The sequence below is a fragment of the Brassica napus genome, chromosome C3, assembly GCF_020379485.1.
Source record: "Brassica napus cultivar Da-Ae chromosome C3, Da-Ae, whole genome shotgun sequence".
Lineage (NCBI taxonomy): Eukaryota > Viridiplantae > Streptophyta > Magnoliopsida > Brassicales > Brassicaceae > Brassica > Brassica napus.
In genome coordinates this window covers 13,191,920-13,213,270 of record NC_063446.1, presented here as the reverse complement: position 1 = coordinate 13,213,270, position 21,351 = coordinate 13,191,920, and the positions used below count along the sequence as shown (strand labels likewise).

At 33.5% G+C, this 21,351-nt stretch overlaps 1 protein-coding gene across 1 annotated transcript; it reads left to right on the top strand.

The window, feature by feature from the left end:
- The first annotated feature begins 6,373 nt into the window (after positions 1 to 6,373).
- Positions 6,374 to 14,200, top strand: LOC106407481 (serine/threonine-protein kinase-like protein CCR2). Its single transcript, XM_048752593.1, has one exon. It carries the CDS (start codon positions 6,755 to 6,757, stop codon positions 9,116 to 9,118), a length of 2,364 nt encoding a protein of 787 aa, XP_048608550.1. The 5' UTR covers positions 6,374 to 6,754; the 3' UTR covers positions 9,119 to 14,200.
- The last annotated feature ends 7,151 nt before the right edge of the window (positions 14,201 to 21,351 follow it).

Genomic DNA, 21,351 nt, shown 5'->3' with positions numbered 1-21,351 from the left:
TAACCGACGTTGTCAATAGAATGAACACATAGTTTCCAATACACTTTCTCTCTAGATTTACATAGCAACAGAATCACAAGTCGATGTAGTTCCTGCAGGCACATAAACAGAGCAAGTTCACGAGGAAAGTCTTGGGAGAGGTCAACGAGTTTTGTGGCCTTCCGTAAAACTGTGTGACTACGTTACATACAATGCGCATTGCGCTCCCGATAAACATAACACATCTCCAGTTCATCTTGCTCCGTCTCGGAACTCAGAAACGAGTCAAGGTAACTCTGCGTGCTTTTATCCCATTTCGGCTTATATTACTGATGTGGTGTTCTCTGAGAGACACCAAACGTTTCTTGCAGCGATTTCATCGTATGTGGAACTGCGAAACTGGAAAAAGGATGTTAGACCCTATATGGAATGGGGCAATGTCGACTGAAGTTCTCGCCTTGGAAGAGCAAAGAACTTGGGATGTTACAGAGCTACCTAAAGGGAAGAAGGCATTAGCATGTAGGTGGGTGTACAAATACAAGTTCAATGTCGGCGGAACGATGGAAACGCCTAAGGCTAGATTAGTAGTATGTGGGAACAAACAGGTGGAAGGAAGAGATTATGGCGAAACTTCCTCGTCGATTGCTAAGATAACCACGGTGAGAACTTTGTTGGAAATAGCAGTTGCGAAAAATTAGGAGATACATCAGATGGATGTACACAATGCCTTCCTGCATGGAGATTTGACGGAAAAAGTATACATGAAGATGCCGCCTGGGTTTTATGGTGATAGTCCAACGAAAGTGTGTAAGTTGAGGAAATCTCTTTATGGGTTGAAGCAGGCTCCAAGATGCTGGCTTGCGAAGCTTACTGTTGCCCTCAAGAAGTTTGGTTTCAAGCAATCTTATTCTGATTACTCGTTGTTCACGTTTATCAAAGGAGGAAGAAGCTTGCGAGTTTTGGTCTATGTAGATGACCTAATACTTGTGAGTAATGACTTGAGCATGATGATGAAGTTCAAATCATATTTGAGTGATTGCTTCAAGATGAAGAATCTAGGCAAAACACTTTCTTGGTATAGAGATGGCAAGAGGACCGATGGGGATGTTCCTCACGCAAAGGAAATATGCTCTCAAGATAGTTTCTGAATCGGGGTTGTTGGGTTGTAAGCCGGTATCAACTCCAATGGAGCAGAACCACAAGTTGTTGGCTGATAAAGGACCTTTGTATAAGGATCCAGAGAGGTTCAGCAGGGTGGTAGGACATCTCGTATATCTCACAATCACAAGGCCAGCGCTGAGTTATGCAGTACACGTTTTATCTCAGGTGATACACCGACCGAGAGAAGCTCATTGGGATGCAGTGGTGAGAGTTCTTAAGTATCTGAAAGGTTGTCCATGACAAGGGATAATGTTGAAAGCGGTAAGTGATCTTCGTGTAAGAGCTTTCTGCGATGTTGATTGGGCAGCGTGCCCCCTCACGAGAAGATCATTATATGCATTCATAGTTTTGTTGGGGGATTCACTTATTTCGTGGAAAACTAAGAAACAGGATACAGTGTCGCATTCTTCTGCAGAAGCAGAGTATAGGTCAATGGCGGCAACCCTGCGAGAACTGAAGTGGCTAAAGCGCTTGCTAGCAGACATGGGAGTCAAGCACAATGATCCTACATAGATTTTCTGCGACAGTAAATCAGCTATATACATCGCCACCAATCCAGTGTTTCATGAGAGGACGAAACACATCGAGTCAGATTGCCACAGTTTTAGAGATGCAGTATAAGATCGACTGATTACGATGCGACATGTTCGGACAACTCAACAGTTAGCTGATATAATGACAAATGCGTTGGAAAGCTCGACATTTCACTATCTAATGAACAAGTTGGTTGTTCGCAATCTACCAGCACCAACTTGAGGGGGGAGTGTTAAGAGTGGTACGGTTTAGTACGGTCTACTAAACCAGTCTAGAAGGTGATCGAGATATGTTGGGTTGTAGAGATAAGTATCATGTATTAGAGATAATGATTGAGTAGTTATAGATATAGTTGAATCTTATGAGAAGATATTGTAACGAGTATATGTATCCGACGTTGTCAATACAATGAACACACTGTTTCCAATACACTTTCTCTCTAGATTTACAAGAAATCCAAGGGCTCCAAACACACAACAGAAGAATTGAGCCAAAAATAACTAATATCTGCATAAAAGAAATGTCCATAAACTACTTAAACCCACCATATTTATAGAACTAACGTTACTTTAAAAATGGCCTATAAAATTGATAAACGCCACTAGAACTCTTAGATTATTTATCATCTAAGAGCATCTTTATCGGTAAAAATATGTGTTGAGTTATAAAAGAAAAAAAATATCACTATTATAATTACATAATTAAGATTTGTTTTTTTTTTAATCAAGTGAGAAAACAATTGAGTGACTTCTGTCATATTGGATTCCTATGAGGTTTTTAAAAGTTCAATCTTAAGAACTTTTATGCACTCTCTCTCATGTTTTTATTTTTTTCATTTTCTTTTAATTTTAAGAATTCTACTAGAACTCATTGTTAAAGTTGCTCTAAAGGATCACAATTTCAAATCTTGTTGGAAGGAGTCTTCTCTTTTAAAAAGTTGAATTTAAAATGGTTTATACCTCACCCTATGAGGGCATTTGGATCAATTAGTTTTCAAGCAGCTTCTATAAGTAGAGAAATGGAGAAAAATATAAAAAGAGAAGAGAGAGATTAAATTATTTTAAAACAATTATAGAATAGTTTTGAGGAACTCTTTTAACATCAGTCATTATTAACCGATGCTTTTAATTATTAAAATATGTGATAAAATTTAATAGAGCCGATAGATAATAGTCTAAATATTTTGTCAATAGATAAGTATATAGTCTATATATTTTTGTGTAAGTTAAATATGATATACTAGTTACTAATGAATATTTTTTATTATTATTTAGTATGCTAAAATCTCTGTTTTAATCTCTTTAAAAATCAGATACAAATTAAAGGTTAACGGTTGATCTGGTCTGTATTTTGCATGAAACAATGACTTCTACAGACTGCAATGTGCAGTGTATTTAAAAAAAAAAAATATGTGCAGTGTATTTAACCTACAAATCTACAATTTTTGTAACTCTCCCGTGACGACCGGACACAAACCCACCAATGCGTGAAATTAATTGCTAACTATTCCTTGTAATAATGGGGAGTTTTATTTGCGTCTTAGCGATATATGAGATACACGTTAAAAGAAGAATGTGTAAGAACCACCTGTAATTCAATGACAAAAAAAATACACAAGTGGGCTGTATTATGTATGATATTTAAGATGAATGTATCTAAGATGGAGTAACAGACAGAGAAGACAGAATCTACTTGGCCCACTTAACACAAGCCGATGTTCTCGCCGTTCCAAACAGCAAACACCGTGTTATCTCAACAAAATTGCTCTAAATCTGTGTGATCCTGTGCGATCTTCTTCTATTATTATGCCAACACTTGCTTTATTCTTCTTCTTTTTATTCTCTCACATGCTATTACGTAGTTTTTCGTTGGAGTTTAATGTACATATTAATATGATTAAGCACATAACAGGAGAATTGACTTTTTTTATGAACAAGAGACTTGACTTTTCACTATAATTAAATTCTGAATTGACAGTGAACAGATTCCATTTTAAAGGATTTGGAAAAATAGTTTAAACTCGCTCTTTGTAGATTTGGTTACGATCCAAAGCTCTTTTACTTCCAGTTAACCGTTTGACGGTTGTACTCACCTAAACAATTAATTGAATATCAGTCCGGACTATACCTTATTATAACAAAAACAGTTGCAAGATTGGTGAGTACCGCATATAAGGTACGTGAAACAAACGCATTAAATGTTGCAATTATTTTACTATGATAAGGGGAAAACTATAAATGAAATTCCAACCCCCCCCCCTCCCACCCCCGCCCCCGCCCCGGTCAATTCACAAATATACTGTTTCTCTAGGATGTAGAAATAGTCATTTCTAAGGAATATCTATTACTCTTTAAGAAACAGGACCGGATGAAATATCCGCTTCAAACTTTCAAAAATTTTGAAAAAAATTATATATATATATAGGCTTCCAAATTTGTATTAAAAATCATGTCCGCAAACTATAGAAATTCTTTTTAAATCGTTTATAGCTTCCAAAATCTCATGGTCGGTTCTACCAAAAAGTAAGAAAGAGTAATTGTACTAAAATGAACCCACTAAAGAGTTTGATTGAAGGTAAAAGGAAGAGAGATAGGTATTCAAACACAAAGTTTTATTTAGCTCAGAGACAGCTTGATATGAACGGCGCCTTTTGGGCAAAACTTTTTTAAGGCTCCATAGTTAGTTTATCTTTCATTTTTTTGTTATTATGCTTTAGTGCTGTCCAAATCTAGATCAAATACGCTAGTGAAAATAATTTGGATCCCTAATATTATTGGATTTTAAGCAGACTCTGGAGTGGTGTCAATGGCCGCCTTCGCTAGTAAGCCGGCTCTGGTTAAAGTCCCTATAGAATGTAAACTCAAACGCATTAAATGTTGCAACTAACTCATATATAATTTTTTTGAACATCAACTCAGATATAATTACATGATTGGAACTACTGCAAGCTATACATTTGTTGCTGTGATTTACTAAGAGACAGAGAGTGAAAATGACATTTAGCCTAGCTCTAATTTACTGGGACGCCTAGAAACCCAAAGAACCGTGAATCTACTTTGGAAGGAGAGGTATTTAAGGTGCCATAATCTCTCCATTCCGGCTCCAGCTTAGGTCTTCTGGCAAATTGTCCGTGCAATTGGGGACACAGTTTTTTTTTAAACTAAAAAAATCTGTGATCCGGAAAAGGTGATGTAATCTATAAGTATAAAAGGCTCATCCTCTTTTTATAATCTAGTCTTTTACGCTCGGGAATGACATGGAACTTATATATGGTTTTTACTCTTTGTTTTTCCAACCCTCACCATGATAGTTTGATTATAAAGCTAACCGGAGTGACTGGTGGGACTGTGTTAACTTTTTTTTTTTTTTTTGTAAACTAGGGACTGTGTTAACTTTAACTGTAATCTTTATTTAGTTTTTAAAATTATCAGTTATGATTTTTACTAATTTTTAAAACAAAAGTTAAAAATAAAATAGCTGTAAGAGCTTTGTTAACTAATATTTTATTTTTTATACGGTATAATTCTGAAATTATTTTATGTTTTATGTCTTTTCTGACTAAAAAATTCTGTTTTTATTTAATTTTTATAATTACAATATATATACAACAAAAAATTTACGGACTAAATCCTACATCAACTTTACAGTTACTGCAGTATCATCCAGATTGAAACTTAATATGTTCATATTTCAATTAAATAAAAGAAATCGATATGGAGGTTGAAAAAAATGGTGTAAGAATATTTTAATAGATATTATTCGATTTCGTACAACAAATTTTTTGGTAACTAATTCAAATTTTATCCACGAAAACAAATGATATATGGATGTTCGAAAGGAAAAAAAAATAATGATATACGGATATATTTTTTTTTAACGTCTAATTAATTATGCTATTATAACGTTGAGAAATATTAAAAAGACGGTTTTACAGCCGATAATTCTACCATCATAAGAGAATACACGTCTGTCTGCATCACTGCGAGCCACTCTATGAAATCCATGTTCGATGATACGCCATGCACCATGCTGAAGACCTCTTGTAACCATTTTTCTTCTTAATCTTTATAATATGGTTTTCTAGGATTTGAATCCCGGACCTCCTGGTGTAGAAGGCTCGATGAACGCTTAGTCGGACTAAGGGGCTTCCACAATATAAGGATATTTTAATAGGTATTATTCGATTTCATACAATAAACAGCACTGTTTAAGTAAATATCACGTGGAGAAGGGCATGTGCGAGTTATGATTAAATGCAAAGTCAAAAATATCAACCCTTTTTCTATATCTAGTTGCGCCCGTTAAAATTTGGAAAGAATTTAAGACAAAAAGTGTATCGATTTATATAATAATTGACGTAATATTTTTGTGCAACGAGTTGTTTTTTTTTTGTGTTTTTTAACCTGGGGTATCTAAACCGAGGCACAACTAACAACGAGTTGTTATTTGAAAAATCAGTATGCCACATGCATTTCTTACGCACTATTTGGTGTCATAATTCATTCCAAAAATTATTCAAATTGTTAAGAATACTTCAAATTATTTGTTATAATTATCTCTTGGTATTTACTCCTAACAAAGATTCTTTATAACTGCGTACGTACTTTAGTAAACATGCATATGGATATATTTTATACATAAGTAGTCCTGTTTATTTTGTGGTCAAACTACATAATAGCTCATTTTAGATAGTTTTCAAGTTAAACGTGAATTTCAACAAATTTAAATGGCTTAAATTAATTTTACTGTCAGTCTTGTCTTAATTCAAAAATAAATTTCACATACGTGTGACTTGTAGACACCACAAGTTTTTTAAGTTATATAATTTGTTATCATAAATTATTCATTAAAGTTCTGTATAAGAATTACAGTAATTGTCCGTACATTTTCATTAACTCTATATTTTTCTTTTTAAAAACTAAAAATGATTTCTCTGGTATGTTCCATCTCCCTGACCAGTTTGTGTAACATGAATGTCTCTCTCCAATGAACCTTCGCGCAGACATAAACAGCTCACTTCCGTTATTATTATTTATATTATAAAACAATTTAAAATAAAACAAGAACTGCATTCATTAACATGTTCACTCAATCACCTCCCTCAGATCGATTCTTTTTCCTCAACCTTCATCAACTCAAAACCTCAGAAATGCAGATAATCATCTTCTTCCCCTTCCTCTTCATCACCACTTCACTTCTCATCACCGTCCATGGCTACGGCTCGACGGGAACCATCGCCGCAGCTTTCGGTTCAAACGGGTTCTTCTGCGCCATCGACGCAAGCGGGAAGCAAGAAGTCATCTGCTGGGACAGAGGCAACACGAACCACTCTCCCGGAGAAATCTCCGGTTACTCACCTCCGGCGATGTCTTCTCTCTCCGGCGGCGAAGGCTTCCTCTGCGCCATCACCTCCAACACCTCGCGTGCCTTCTGCTGGAACCTTCAAGATCCTTCTCAAAACCTCGTCCCGAAAGCTTTTCAGTACAACTCTTACTCGAGTATCGCTTCCGGTAACAACCATGTCTGTGCTATAAGTGGGTTGTACTACTCAGGTCCTGACTACGGTCCTGTCCATTGCTGGGAGTATACGGACACATCTGGTGTTCTCTGGAACTCGTCTTTTCATAATCCTTACATAGACACTCTCATGTTTCGTAAGATTGTGTCGGGAGATGGGTTTACTTGCGGTGTTACTAAAGATGGAGAGTTGGTCTGTTGGGGACCAAAGTCAAACGGTTTGGGTCTCTCCGACAAGGGAGAAGGGTTTGAGGTTTTAGCTTCCGGGAGAAACTCTGTTTGTGGTGTCTCTAAAGAGTCAGGTCAGCTTCAGTGCTTCGGAGATGAGACGGAGTTTGGAGAAGTACCGAACCGGGTCCGGTTTATTTCTCTTTCAGCTGGTGCTGATCATTACTGTGGTATCAGAGAGGATGATCACGGGGTTGCGTGTTGGGGAAGAAACGTGAATTCTTCCTCTTCAGCTCCTAACACTTCAGGTTTTGTTGCGATCTCGTCTTCAGATTCAACTACGTGTGGTGTTAGGGAGCTTGATCTGGTTCTTGATTGCTGGAGAGTTCATGATTCTACTAAACTGGATTATAGTCCTCCTCTGGAGCTATGCAGCCCCGGGGTGTGTTCCCCTCGTGGTAACTGCGGTGATGGATGGTTTGCTTTCAACGCAAGTATCTTAAAAGAGTCTGAGCTCACGAGCTTGTGCTCGTTTCATGACCTAAACATTTGCTTACGCTGCGGGGTTGATTGCTTGGAAGGCTACTTCCCTTCGAGTGGTTGTAACCCTAACGCGGACAGGGTATGCACTCCTTGTTCGTTATGTCAGAACAGTTCTTGCTACGGTGTATGCAAGATCCCTGCCGAGAAATCGCGTAAGCACGAGCAGAGAGAGGTGAGGAGGCTTGTGATCATCATTGGATGCTCTGTCTTGGGGTTCTTGGTTATGTTGGTTGGTCTATCTTTCATTCCGAGGATGACTAAAGGCAGTAAAAGAGATGATGAAGAGAGGAGTAGGATGACTTGTTGCTTTTGTTTCGACAAGAACTCTGTCGAAGCTGATCCTGATCCTGTTCCTCAGACGGGGCTTCTCCCGAGCGCTGTCTCCCTAGGGGAGACCAAGATCTTCCGTCTCTCGGAGCTGAAGGACGCGACTCACGGGTTTAAAGAGTTTAACGAGCTGGGGAGAGGTAGCTTCGGGTTTGTCTACAAAGCTGTCTTGTCTGATGGGGTTCAAGTCGCGGTCAAGAGAGCCAATGCTGCGACCATTATTCATTCCAACAACCGAGGTTTCGAGTCCGAGTTAGAGGTTCTTTGCAAGATCAGGCATAACAACATTGTAAATCTTTTGGGATACTGCTCGGAGATGGGTGAAAGGCTTTTGGTTTATGAGCACATGCCGCACGGTACGCTCCATGATCATCTCCATGGAGACCTTTCTCAGCTGGACTGGAGCATGAGGTTGAAGATTATGTTGCAAGCTGCAAGAGGGCTTGATTACTTACACAACGAGGTGGATCCTCCGGTGATTCATAGAGATGTGAAGACGTCTAACATCTTGTTGGACGGCGAAATGTGTGCAAGAATTGCTGATTTTGGATTGGTTAGCTCGAGTGAAAGAGACTCAAGCAAGAGTGATAGAGAAGGTGATGTTTATGACTTTGGTATTGTTCTTCTTGAGATGCTAAGTGGGCGGAAAGCTAACGATAGAGAGTCTGATCCTCCCGGGGTCGCGGAATGGGCTGTTCCTTTGATCAGGAAAGGTAAAGCTGCCGCGATTATCGATAGGAACATTGGTTTGCCTAGAAATGTTGAGCCGTTGCTTAAGTTGGCTGAGTTGGCTGAGCTTGCTGTGAGGGAGAATCCGAGCGAGAGGCCAAGTATGAGAAATCTATTGAGCTTTCTTGTTCTTATTGTCAAGACTGGACTCACCTTTTAATTTGAAGAAGCGTTACAAAATGTGAATTATATTATCAGCCTTGTTTTTTTATGCTTTTGTTACAAAATTGTACAATTATTGATTAATTAAAGTAATAAACTGACAGATTTCTTTGTCAAAATGTATTAGAAAGTGATCTTAGTAGTGTTAATCAATCAGTTGTAGGCTATGGTCAAGATCTCTTCCATTTTTATCATCAACATATAAACATAGTTTGAGCTATGGAGGCAAATGTAATCAGTTGCTGGCTATGGTCTATGCTTGCAGCTTGCAGATTTTCTCCCTTCCTGTTTTGGATTCTCATTGGCTCTATCTTTTGCCTTTCTCGGTTATATGAGATTGGTTTTACCCGCTTTAGATCACATTCATTCCTTGTCTGTATAAAACAGATTCAGTCTAGATCTAATCTGTTTGGAATGTCTTGTTAAAAGTGTATGTGAAACTTGTTAAAATTCTATTTTTCTGAATAATGAAAATCGAGCATACAAAATTTCAAAAGGTAAACTTTTTAGCAAAAAAAAAAAAGATTTGAAAGGTAAACTTCATATCACAACAAAGTGTTGGTAGTGTAAACTACTTTTGGTAAGAAGTGATATTTTAAAAATTAGAATTTCAAATAGCTGACTTCGGGACTATAGCATATTATGGATCTACGAAAGATTATGGAACTAAAGTTCAGAACTTCTACAGTAATAACAAAAACTTCACATCACGAGAAGAGCAACCTGTTTCCATAGTTTTGGCCAGTTTTTTTGTGTCTTTTAAAGGATCTCAAAAAGAAAAGCAAAACGTGTAGGTATGATTTGTGGCTTATGGAAACTATGCGATTATCATTTTAATACAAATCACTTTAAATTTTACATTGAATATTTTATTTTATTGAATTTGTTCATAATAATGTATAATTGTATATATGCAGTACACTCTGCTAAAGACGGGTCTATTTTTCATTTATAAATGTTAAAAAAGAAATATTAACGTTACTGAAAAAGTTGCTATCCATATTGTTCATACTATCATGTATATTTTCTAGTCAAAGTAAAGTAGTATACTTTCCATTATATTGAAACCCCTAGAAAACGTCCACTGTAAATAGACGGTTACTCACACGACATGACATGATACAACTACACGTGAATTGGCACAAGAGTATCTCCAAAAAACTCTATTTTGAAGTTTTTCTCCTAAACAAAACTTTAAACTAAACTTCAATTTTTTATATTTTATATTATGTTTCTTATATTTATCATAATTAATTTAAATTTATACAATATTATAAATAACTAGCACATATATAAAAATACTACATCAATATTAATTTTTTGATAATCCAGGTAATCCGGACACCCCAGAGAAAACCCGACTAAACGCCTAAGTACATCAATATTAATTAATAAAAAAATTACACTAAAATCTAAATTATGAGTAAAATACCACACTAATCTGTAAAATTATTTTCATAATACTCTCATATATGATAAGTTAGTACATTTGTTAAGTTTCTTTTGTAATATTGTTGTTGTATGAATTTAATTTTAAAATATTTTAAATCTTATTTTAAGGTTTTTATTTAACTTTAAAACTTAAATTTATGAAAAACAATATTTGAAATATTTATGAAATATAAAAAATTCAAGGATTAAAACGATAAACAACCAAGTATTTAAGAATCATAAACGTTATATGCAATTGTAAAAAGTAAAATGCAAATAAAAATATGATACTTCAAATTTGAAGTTTTGAAATTTCTTTTTGAAGAGCAAAAAAGTTCGTATTTGAAGTTATAGAATATTTTTGGAGATGCTCTAAGTGTTCATAGGTTGAATTTATAATTCATTGAATATTGTGAGTTTTTACTATTTCACTTTAGCTAAAACATTCATAGGTAATTAAGAACATCTCCAACAATAGGGTCCTAACTTATTTATTTTGAATCGAAACATATCCAAAGTTAGGGGTGTCAATTCGGGCTGGCCTGGCCCGGTCCGGCCTAAACCCACTAAGACTGTTAATATTTGAGTCCGGCACGGCACGGCCCATAAATATTTTGGACCTAGAATTCAAAGCTCAGCCCGGTCTTTATAGGGCTATAGGGATTTGCGGATTATTTTGGGCTTTTCGAAAAATAATTTGTCATTGTCACTTCCATCTTCTTAATACATGTGAATTTTCATTTAAAACAGTTTCATTTTTTTGTTTTAAAATATAAAGTGAGTTTCAACTTTTCTTTTTCATCTTTTACTTTTTTTGTATGCTTTAAAAATATATTATAAACAAACCAAATTTAATAATATTTAAATAATCAAATATAAATTAAAACTAAATATATAAGAGAACAAAATTTATTATAAACTTGATCAAATGTTTCATACTTTAGATTTTGAAATTAAAAAAAAACATGTTGTACATAAAAGAAGAAGGTACATTTGCAAAATTTAAAATGTGATATTTGTAATGATCAAACAACAAAGTGAATGAACAAGTTTTATATTTGTTTTATTAGAGTTTGAATAAAAATATTAAAATAATATGTCAATACTAATATTGGTATTGATTGCAAGAATGATAATATTTAACCTAAAATATTAAATTTTGGGTTTTCGGGTCGGTCCTAGCCCAAACGGACTGAGGTCCAAAATACCCAAAGCCCAAATGGGTTTAGTCCGAAAGGTCTGATTTTTTTTTGTTTATGAAACTTAGCCTAAGCCCGGTAACTTTTAGGGCTGGGCCGGTTCGGACTGTCGGACTTCGATCCTAATTGACATGTCCATCCAAAGTGAACTATCAACCCAAATTTTCTGTTAAGATGGTCCGGAAATTCTTTGGACTCGGACCAGACCACACTAGCCCAACTGCCCAACTGATATCTTTACATATATGATTTATATATGCAAGTTATAATAACCACACTAAGAGGCAGCAACTGTCTCACGTGTAAAAAACACACATCACATCACACAGATCGATAATAGTCTAGTATTATAAGTATTCGAATTAAACTTTTGTCAAAATGATGAGCGTGGCCCTCGGTTGTTGAATTTTTGGCTGACCTACTTTGACTGAATAGAAAAATAGATTGATCATTCGCTAATGCCCAATCGCAAGGTCTAGAGGGGGACTAGTGTGGTCCATCTCTTATCACTGTTATTTTAACGGCCTTCTGGACACTACGCGTCATTTTTCTGTCCCGATTTATGTCAAATTGGTTTAAAAAATTGGATATCCGATTTTTTCCGTCTAAACCGCCTAAATGACCGCCTAGACAGCCGCCTAATCTATATATTTTTTATTTTTATTTTATTTTTAATAATATTTTTATTTATTTATTTGATCTAAAATTTTATAAATATCATTTATATTCATAATTTTGATGAAAATTACACTATATTAAGTTTATATATTCTATCTGTGTGTTTTATACAATCTTAAACATGAAAATGTATTAATATTATACACAATTAAAGATTAACATGTTTTATAACATAGTAAACAATCTAAAAATTCTGTCCGCATAATTTTCGATTAATCCTCGATTTTTTTTAGGCAATAGTCTCAACTCGACCGTCGGATTAGCGCCATTCGCGTTCCCGATCAGAGCCTACAACCCATGATTTGGTTTATCCTTTTTTCTTTTTCTTTTTTTTTTACAACCCATGATTTATAGTCTCTACATCACTTCTTATATAAAAAAATGTAAGTAAATAGATGTTCAGTGAAGTGATGTACTACAAGTCTACATAACGAATATTTTGACTAAATGGCAAAATCAAATAATTGAGACTATAAACAGTATAATTGGTATATATAACTTTGAGTTATAGTTGAAACATTTCCCCTGCACTTCTACGAACAAATAGTGCATGTTTGTATATAACATTGCTATATTAAAAAAAATCTTATTAAGTTAGAAATACCAAAAAATAAAGTTACACATTTTCATGCGTTTGTTTCAAATAGTCTCATGCGTGGTTAGAAGGATGTTGGAATAATTGCAGGCATATTGAAACATTTCCTAGGGTTTCACCAAGTGTTTAATAGTAACATTTCAAAATGTAAGATTTATATATTATTTTTTCTAGATATAATATCATGCAAATTTAGTTAGCGGAAGAAATAATAATGGTTTGGATATAGAACAAGACAAACAAAATGAGTTAAATAAGCCCTCTTAATGTTTGTACCACTCATTGAAGTTCTCTTACATATCCTTTTAACGTACTTATGCAATAAGATCTTTAAAAGATCAAAACTTCATAACGAGTACTAATTTTTCCCAAAAACAATTAACGACGGATATGTGATGAATGTCGTCAATATATTTACATTATATATGGTGTTATATATTAACGGGCTAACGGCTAGACCCTGGTATTGTGTATAGCATACATGTGACGAATTGTATCCTTTTGCTTTCATATGTTTATGTAAATTCAGCACTTCTTGAAAAAAATATGTTAAAGTATTTAACTACTTTGTTTCAATAGCGTTACTAGTTTGAATGATTCGTTTTATCATTGTTCTTACAGAAATATATACAAGTTCAGTTGATTTAAGGAAATTAACCTAATCAAAGTAAATATACACAAAAACAGCAAATCTATTTTGGTAATCAAAAATCTTGAATTCTTGAACTTCAGTTATTTATAACATCTACCTTAATCAGTCTATATTTTTGTTACAAAACTACGATACATGGAACTTTTCATTGTGACATAAACAAACCAAATGCAATCCTTTTGCTTTCATATGTTTATGTAAATTCAGCACTTCATAAAAAAATATGTTAAAGGACTATTTAACTATGTTTCAATAGCGTTATTAGCTTGAATGATTCGTTTTATCACTGTTCTTACATAAATATATACAATTTCAGATGATCTAAGGAATTTCACCTAATCAAAGCAAATATACACAAAAATAGCAACTCTATTTTGTTAAACAAAAATCTTGAATTCCTTAACTTCAGTTATTTATAACATCTACCTTAAGTCTATATTTTTGTTACAAGACTACCATACGTGGAAATTTTCATTGTGACATAAACAAACCAAATGCAATCATTGCAACACCTCACGGAAACGGAGTCAGAAATGTGTGATGCAACTTCGTGCATGGGTAGACAATTGTTAGATTAAAACTACAATTCAATAAATACAACAAATAAGTTATAATTAACTAGGTCACAAGTACATATACAAATATATTTATGTAATCGATATGATTGAAACAATACAAGAATATGAACCGTACGGGGATATATATTAGCTATCGATATTATTAACAATTTTTTGTATAAGCAAATGAGCTATATATTGATGTTATCACAGAAGAAATCCTCGTTAAAAGTGCTGTGACGTGACAAACATTTGTACTGGAAAATACGAATCGAAAGACCTCACCAAAATATCTGTCAGTGGAATATTTCGAGACCACAAGAAGAAGCATAGGTGGTAGCTAGACGGTTTTGTGAGGTACCTTCTAATCTTCGTCACATGATTGCACGGAGTAATTAACATAGATTCATACAAAACAAGCTCAACACAATTTAATTAGTACCATAACATAATTAGAAAATATCTATATGATGAGATTATGCTTGGCTCCTCATACGCCATCCACGGAGGTCGCCGAAGATCGATGAACTTAGTGTATGGCATACAGGGAGCCAGGCATATATACAAATATATCATACCTCAACATATATTTGCATATCTGTCATGATGCCTATACATGTTATTATGTATTGAAACTAATTGCCCAAAACGGATGTCTTATTCTATTTTTAAGTGAAGCTATATCTAGCTAGATCTCCACCTGGACATGCATGAACAGATATAAACAGCATATATGGATGACTATAGAAACAATCTAAAGCATGAATTGTGATTTGCATGTAAGAAAATGAGATTGAGAAGATCTTTTTGTTTTCTCTCTCTCCTCAGGAAGAATTGAAGTTATTGTTCTTCAAACCCTAAATGACGATTTCTTGAAAACAAAAACGGGAAGATGAGAATCAACAAACAAAATATGAGGGTCGAGATTGAGGATCCAGAGAGAGAAGAAAGGGAGATATGGAAGGTGATTGAGAGAGGAGGAGAAATGGTTTATATAAACAATTATGAGATGTGAGAGATTCAGATGTATATATGTATTATGTAGACAAGAGGCAAGCATATTAAAGGAGAGATGTTTGGGTCAAAAGATAAAAATAACACATGAAAATGAAAAAAGAAAGACCCACAAGAAACCCTAAGGAAAGGGCAAGAAAGAAGGGATGAAGGCAAAATGCTAAAGTTAGGGCATAAATAATTATTTTTGGTTAATTTGTTTAGTCTTTTGAGAGTGAAACAAGGATTACTTGTGGGTCTGCTTTTGCGTCTCATCCTCTCACACCACCTCACTAAATATAGACATCCATGATGACATCCATACACATCAACATCCAGATCACACATGCATGAGCACGAGAGATGGCATCATGGTGGTGGGTAGATTAAGTGAGAAGGACGTAAATTTCGCAGGACATAATTAAAGGGAGAGATAAAAGTATTAGAACCCTAAAAGAGGAGAGAGTGTGTTTGAAATCTCCTTTTCTTAGTCGGGTGGTCTTAAAAAAGCTAAAGGTTGCTTTTCTCTTCTCTGAAGCTCATTTTGTCTGCAAGTGCTTGGATACACATGGATTCCTCTATCTCTTCCACCTTTTTCCACATTCCAATTTTTTATTATTATCATTTCAATTCCGAATATATATTAATTTTGTTATCTTCTTCATATATATTGGTTATTTTCACATATATTTTCTTACAATAAAGGGCTATTATTAACCGGGAAATATGGTACACCTCATATCTATTGTCCACTGTAATAATGCAACAACAAACCATGAAAAGAAAGGTCACGACCCATATAATCTTGCAACTAATTAATTATTTGTTATAATATAGTAACTACTATATAGTGAGAGGACATTGCCTTTAAGAAAGTATATAGAGAAGTGAAGTAATTGTTTAAGCTTTGTACTAAGATTCTCTCTTTGACTCTTCTGTTTAGCCTAAGGAACAATCCATAGTGTTTAGTGTTTACTACCTAATCCTTTCTGTACTTTTGTCTAACCACTAATTATCGCATGGCTTTATAAATATATGCATACGCATTGCGCAAACACCCGTATTGTATAATATATGTTGTGTGCTTTAAGAAAATAAAATAATGGTGTTCGAAAAATAAAAATAAAAATAATATATGGTGCATATTTGTTAAGTGTTTCTATGTGCAAACTGAGTTGTACGTATATACTTATTCGCTCGCATGTATCTATGAAATAAATAATGGTTAGTTTATGTGTTACATTGTTAAGTGTTTTTATGTGGTGTATTTTGTGAATCTATTTTCTCAAATATTTTGCTTTAGCAAATAAGTTACATTCCAGCAAGAAAAGGTGCATTCATGTTAAGTCAGATACCAGTGTGCATGTATACATCATTATAATATCTTGGGAAAATTTGACCCAAAAAAAATATCTTGGGAATTATATTAGATTTTCATAAGGTGCGATTACATTTTTCACAAACACAAAAGTCTGAAAATTGCAAGGAGGGTTGTGAAATCAATGTGTCAATCGCCTCCAATGTTAAATACACTACACGTGAACTCCCGACCATCTCACTGTTGTATTTGATTAATACCAATCAATCTGAGGTGAGTTCGTTAAAAATGTAAAATGGCTTAGATGTAAAAGCATAGCATAATCAAGTAATAAATTCATCCATTTCATTAAAATCTTCATGAAAGATTAAATTCTAGCCATGAATCACACCAGATAAAAACTATTAATCTTGAGATATTGTTACTTTCTGAAGATTATAGCAGTGAAGGTCCAATGTATAAAAACCCCGATTTTGTGTGGATAATTTTGTGCGGATAGTTATATATTGAGTTATTCTTGGGTTCACCCCATTCACCCTAGGTTCACCAACCAATAGAATTTCATTATTTCAAATTTGATATCTTTTAAAATAGAAAACAAAATATTGTCAAGTTATATTATTTTTTTTAAAATAAAAAAAAGTAAAACAAAATAGTATTTACAGAAAAAAATTAATTTTTTTTCAGCAAACACTAAACCCTAAATCCTAATCACTAAACCCTAAATCCTAATCCTTAAACCCTAAACCCTTGGGTAAATCCTAAACTCTTGGGTAAACCCCACTACAAGAAAACATCGGTATTCTGACGGACATTCCGACGGAAAATGAAATCCTCGGAATTTCCTCGGAATATACCGACGGAATTCCGAGGAAACATCAATCCGTCGGAATATTCCGAGGAAATTCCGACGAACTAGTGATCGATCGATGCGTTTTTGGACATATACCCATCGATCGATCACATTGTTACGCTTTGGTCCATCTTAGTGATCGATCGATGCGTTTTTGGACATAAATACATCGATCGATCTGTTTATAAAAAAACATTCGAGATTTTGAAACCCCAAACACTAGTTCCTCAGAATTTCCTCGGAATATTCCGAGGAAATTCCGAGGAACACTTGATATCCTTGATCGATCGATGGGATAATCTCATCGATCGATCACATTGTTACGCTTTGGTCCATCTTAGTGATCGATCGATGCGTTTTTGGACATAAATACATCGATCGATCCGTTTATAAAAAAATATTCGAGATTTTGAAACCCCAAACACTAGTTCCTCAGAATTTTCTCGGAATATTCCGAGGAAATTCCGAGGAACACTTGATATCCTCGATCGATCGATGGGATAATCTCATCGATCGATCACATTGTTACGCTTTGGTCCATCTTAGTGATCGATCGATGCGTTTTTGGACATATATCCATCGATCGATCCGTTTAAAAAAAAATTGACGTTTTGAAACCCCAAACACTAGTTCCTCGGAATTTCCTCGGAATATTTCGACGGAATTCTGAGGAAGAAAAGGGTTTCCTCGGAATTCCCTCGGAATATTCCGAGGAAATTCCGAGGAAATAGGGTTTTTAAACCGAAAACAACGTTTTGCGGTTTGAATAACACCTATATAACCCTTATTAAGTGTCTTACGTTCATTATGAAGTCAAAAATTTGTTCATTACCCTATAATAAACACTTTTCCGATTGTATGAACGAAATCCCCACAACATAAGAGAAACATTTATACACTTTAATGAACGGTAAAGGGAATACTTACAATTCGTTTTGAAATTTGTTATTTCATGGTTTATGCTCATCTATACAAAGAATCTTCAATGGTATGCATTACAATTGTATAAGAAATGAAATACAGCAAAAAAAAATTGATGTTTTGAAACCCCAAACACTAGTTCCTCGGTATTTCCTCGGAATATTCCGAGGAAATTCCGAGGAACAATATAAATTAATAGAAATACATGCACAGGATATTCTTTTTCCTCGAATTAATGAAAATATTCCGAGGAAATTCCGACGGATATTTAAGTGGCCGTCGGAATTTCCTCGGAATATTTTCATTTAACCGGACAAACAAGCCGCCAAATATTTCGCGAAAATTGAAATTGAAAATACTGAGGGAATTCCGACGGAAAATATCCGTCAGACCCAAGGTTTTATAAACTCGAACCGCATCTTCTTCCCCATTTCTCTCTTCTTCCCCATTTCTCTCTTCTTCCTCTCCGGCGATCTCTCTCTCCTTCCGGCGTTCTCCACCTTCTCTCGCGACGATCTCTCCGGCGAATCATTTCCATTCCTTTACAAATCATGTAAGGACCTTATCCCACTCTCTTAGGTCCTATTTGTTAGGTTTTTAAGTAGATTTGATGATTTTAGAAATTTTTTGATAGATTTTTGTTAGGGTGATTGGGTAGGATTGTGATTTGTTGTGTAATAGGTTTAGAATTGTGATTTGGTTGTGTTGAATTGATTTAGAACTTTTTTTATAAATTGTTTATTATTTTTGTATTTACAAAACGTTTATATAAATTCGATTTTACAAAACGTTTTTGTATATAAATTCGATTTTTGGATTTATAAAAGATGATTTCATATTTATAAAAATATTTATATTTATTAAAACTAATTTTGTATTTATAAAACATTTTTTTGATTTATAAACACTATTTTTTTATTTTTGTATTTATAAAAACTATTTTTAAATATACAAAACGTTCTTTGTATATAAATTCGTTTTTTGGATTTATAAAAGATGATTTCATATTTTAAAATTAATTTTGTATTTATAAAACATTTTTTTATTTATAAACACTATTTTATTATTTTTTGTATTTATAAATACTATTTTGTATTTATAAAAAGATGATTTTATATCTATAAAAATATTTATATTTATTAAAACTAATTTTGTATTTATAAAACATTTTTTTTATTTATAAACACTATTTTATTATTTTTTGTATTTATAAAAACTATTTTGTATTTATAAAAAGATGATTTCATATTTATAAAAATATTTATATTTATTAAAACTAATTTTGTATTTATAAACATTTTTTTATTTATAAAAACTATTTTATTATTTTTTGTATTTTAAATATGTTTTCTATTTCAATTTTAATTTTATATTTTTGAATTTCAATTTAAAAAAATAAATTTATAATTTTTTTTTTTGAATTTTGGAAATATTCCGAGGAAGTGTATCTCTCGGAATATTCCGACGACATATTCCTCGGAATATTCCGAGGAATTTCCGACGAAAAAAGTCCTCGGAATTCCGTCGGAAATTTCCGAGGGATTTCCGAGGAAAGATGAATTTCCGAGGAGTTATTTCCGAGGACTTTTTTCGTCGGTATATCGTCGGAATAGCGTTATTCCGACGACATACCGACGATTTTTTCCCTCAGTATGCCGTTGTTTTCTTGTAGTGCCCTAAACCCTTGGATAAATCTTAAACTCTAAATAAAAAAACACTAAACACTAAAACTCTAAACCCTAAATCCTAAACCCTAAACCCTTTTGTGTTTTAGTGTTTAGTGATATTGATTTAGAGTTTAGGATTTATCCAAGGGTTTAGGGTTTACCCAAGGGTTTAGGGTTTAGTATTTAGGGTTTGAGGTTTAGGGTTTAGTGTTTTGCCGACGACGTTAAAAATATATTTTTTGTAATTAGTATTTTTTTTTTTTACCTTTTAATTTAAAAAAAAAATAATATAATTTGACAATATTTTGTTTCCTTTTTTAAAAGATATCGAATATGAAATAACACAATCTTATTGGTTGGTGAAACTCTAGGTTCACCCTAGGAGATAAACCAAGAATAAGTCTTATATATTTATGACTTTTTCTTGGGTTCACCCCCTAGGGTGAACCTTTAGGTTCACCAACCAATAGAAAGTTGTCATTTTAGATCTAGTATCTTTTAATTAAGGAAACAAAATAACTTGCCAAATTATATTATGCTTTTAAAATAAAAAATAAAAAATTAAGTAAATAAAAATAACAATAGTTCTAAAAAAATATTGTTTAGAAAAAATATTTATTTTTAAGATTTAGAGTTTAGTGTTTAAGATTTATAATTTAGAATTTATCCAAATGTTTAGTGTTTTTCCAAGGGTTTAGGGTTTAGGGTTTACCCAAGGGTTTAGAGTTTACCCAAGGGTTTAAGGTTTTCCCAAGGGTTTAGGGTTTAGGATTAGAGTTTAGGGTTTAGTGTTTTGTTGACAACATGTTTAGTGTTTTTCCAAGGGTTTAGGGGTTTTACCCAAGGATTTAGGGTTTACTTAAGGATTTAGGGTTTAGGATTTGAGTTTAGGGTTTAGTATTAGAGTTTAGGGTTTAGTGTTTTGTTGACAACATTTTTTTTTTTTGAATTCGTTTTTTATATATTATTTTTATTTATTTTTAAATTTTATTTTGAAAAAATAATATAATTTGCAAGTTATTTGGTTTCCTTAATTAAAAGATACTAGATTTAAAATGACAACTTTCTATTGGTTGGTGAACCTAAAGGTTCACCCTAGGGGGTGAACCCAAGAATAACTCTATATTTATCTATGCATGTAGAAAAATATTACATCATAAAGAATAGGAAAGCGATCAACATTGAAACCATATGTCCATATTTACAATTTGACAATATTATAGAGATTATGCTAGAAGATGTTTGTATGTTGGAAGAAAACATCAGTTTCAAACTTCTTTAAAATATAATTAGTTTGTTTATACCAGCATATAACCTCTATTGAATAGTCCAAGCCAAGAGATACAAGCCTAGGAGATGGTGAGTCT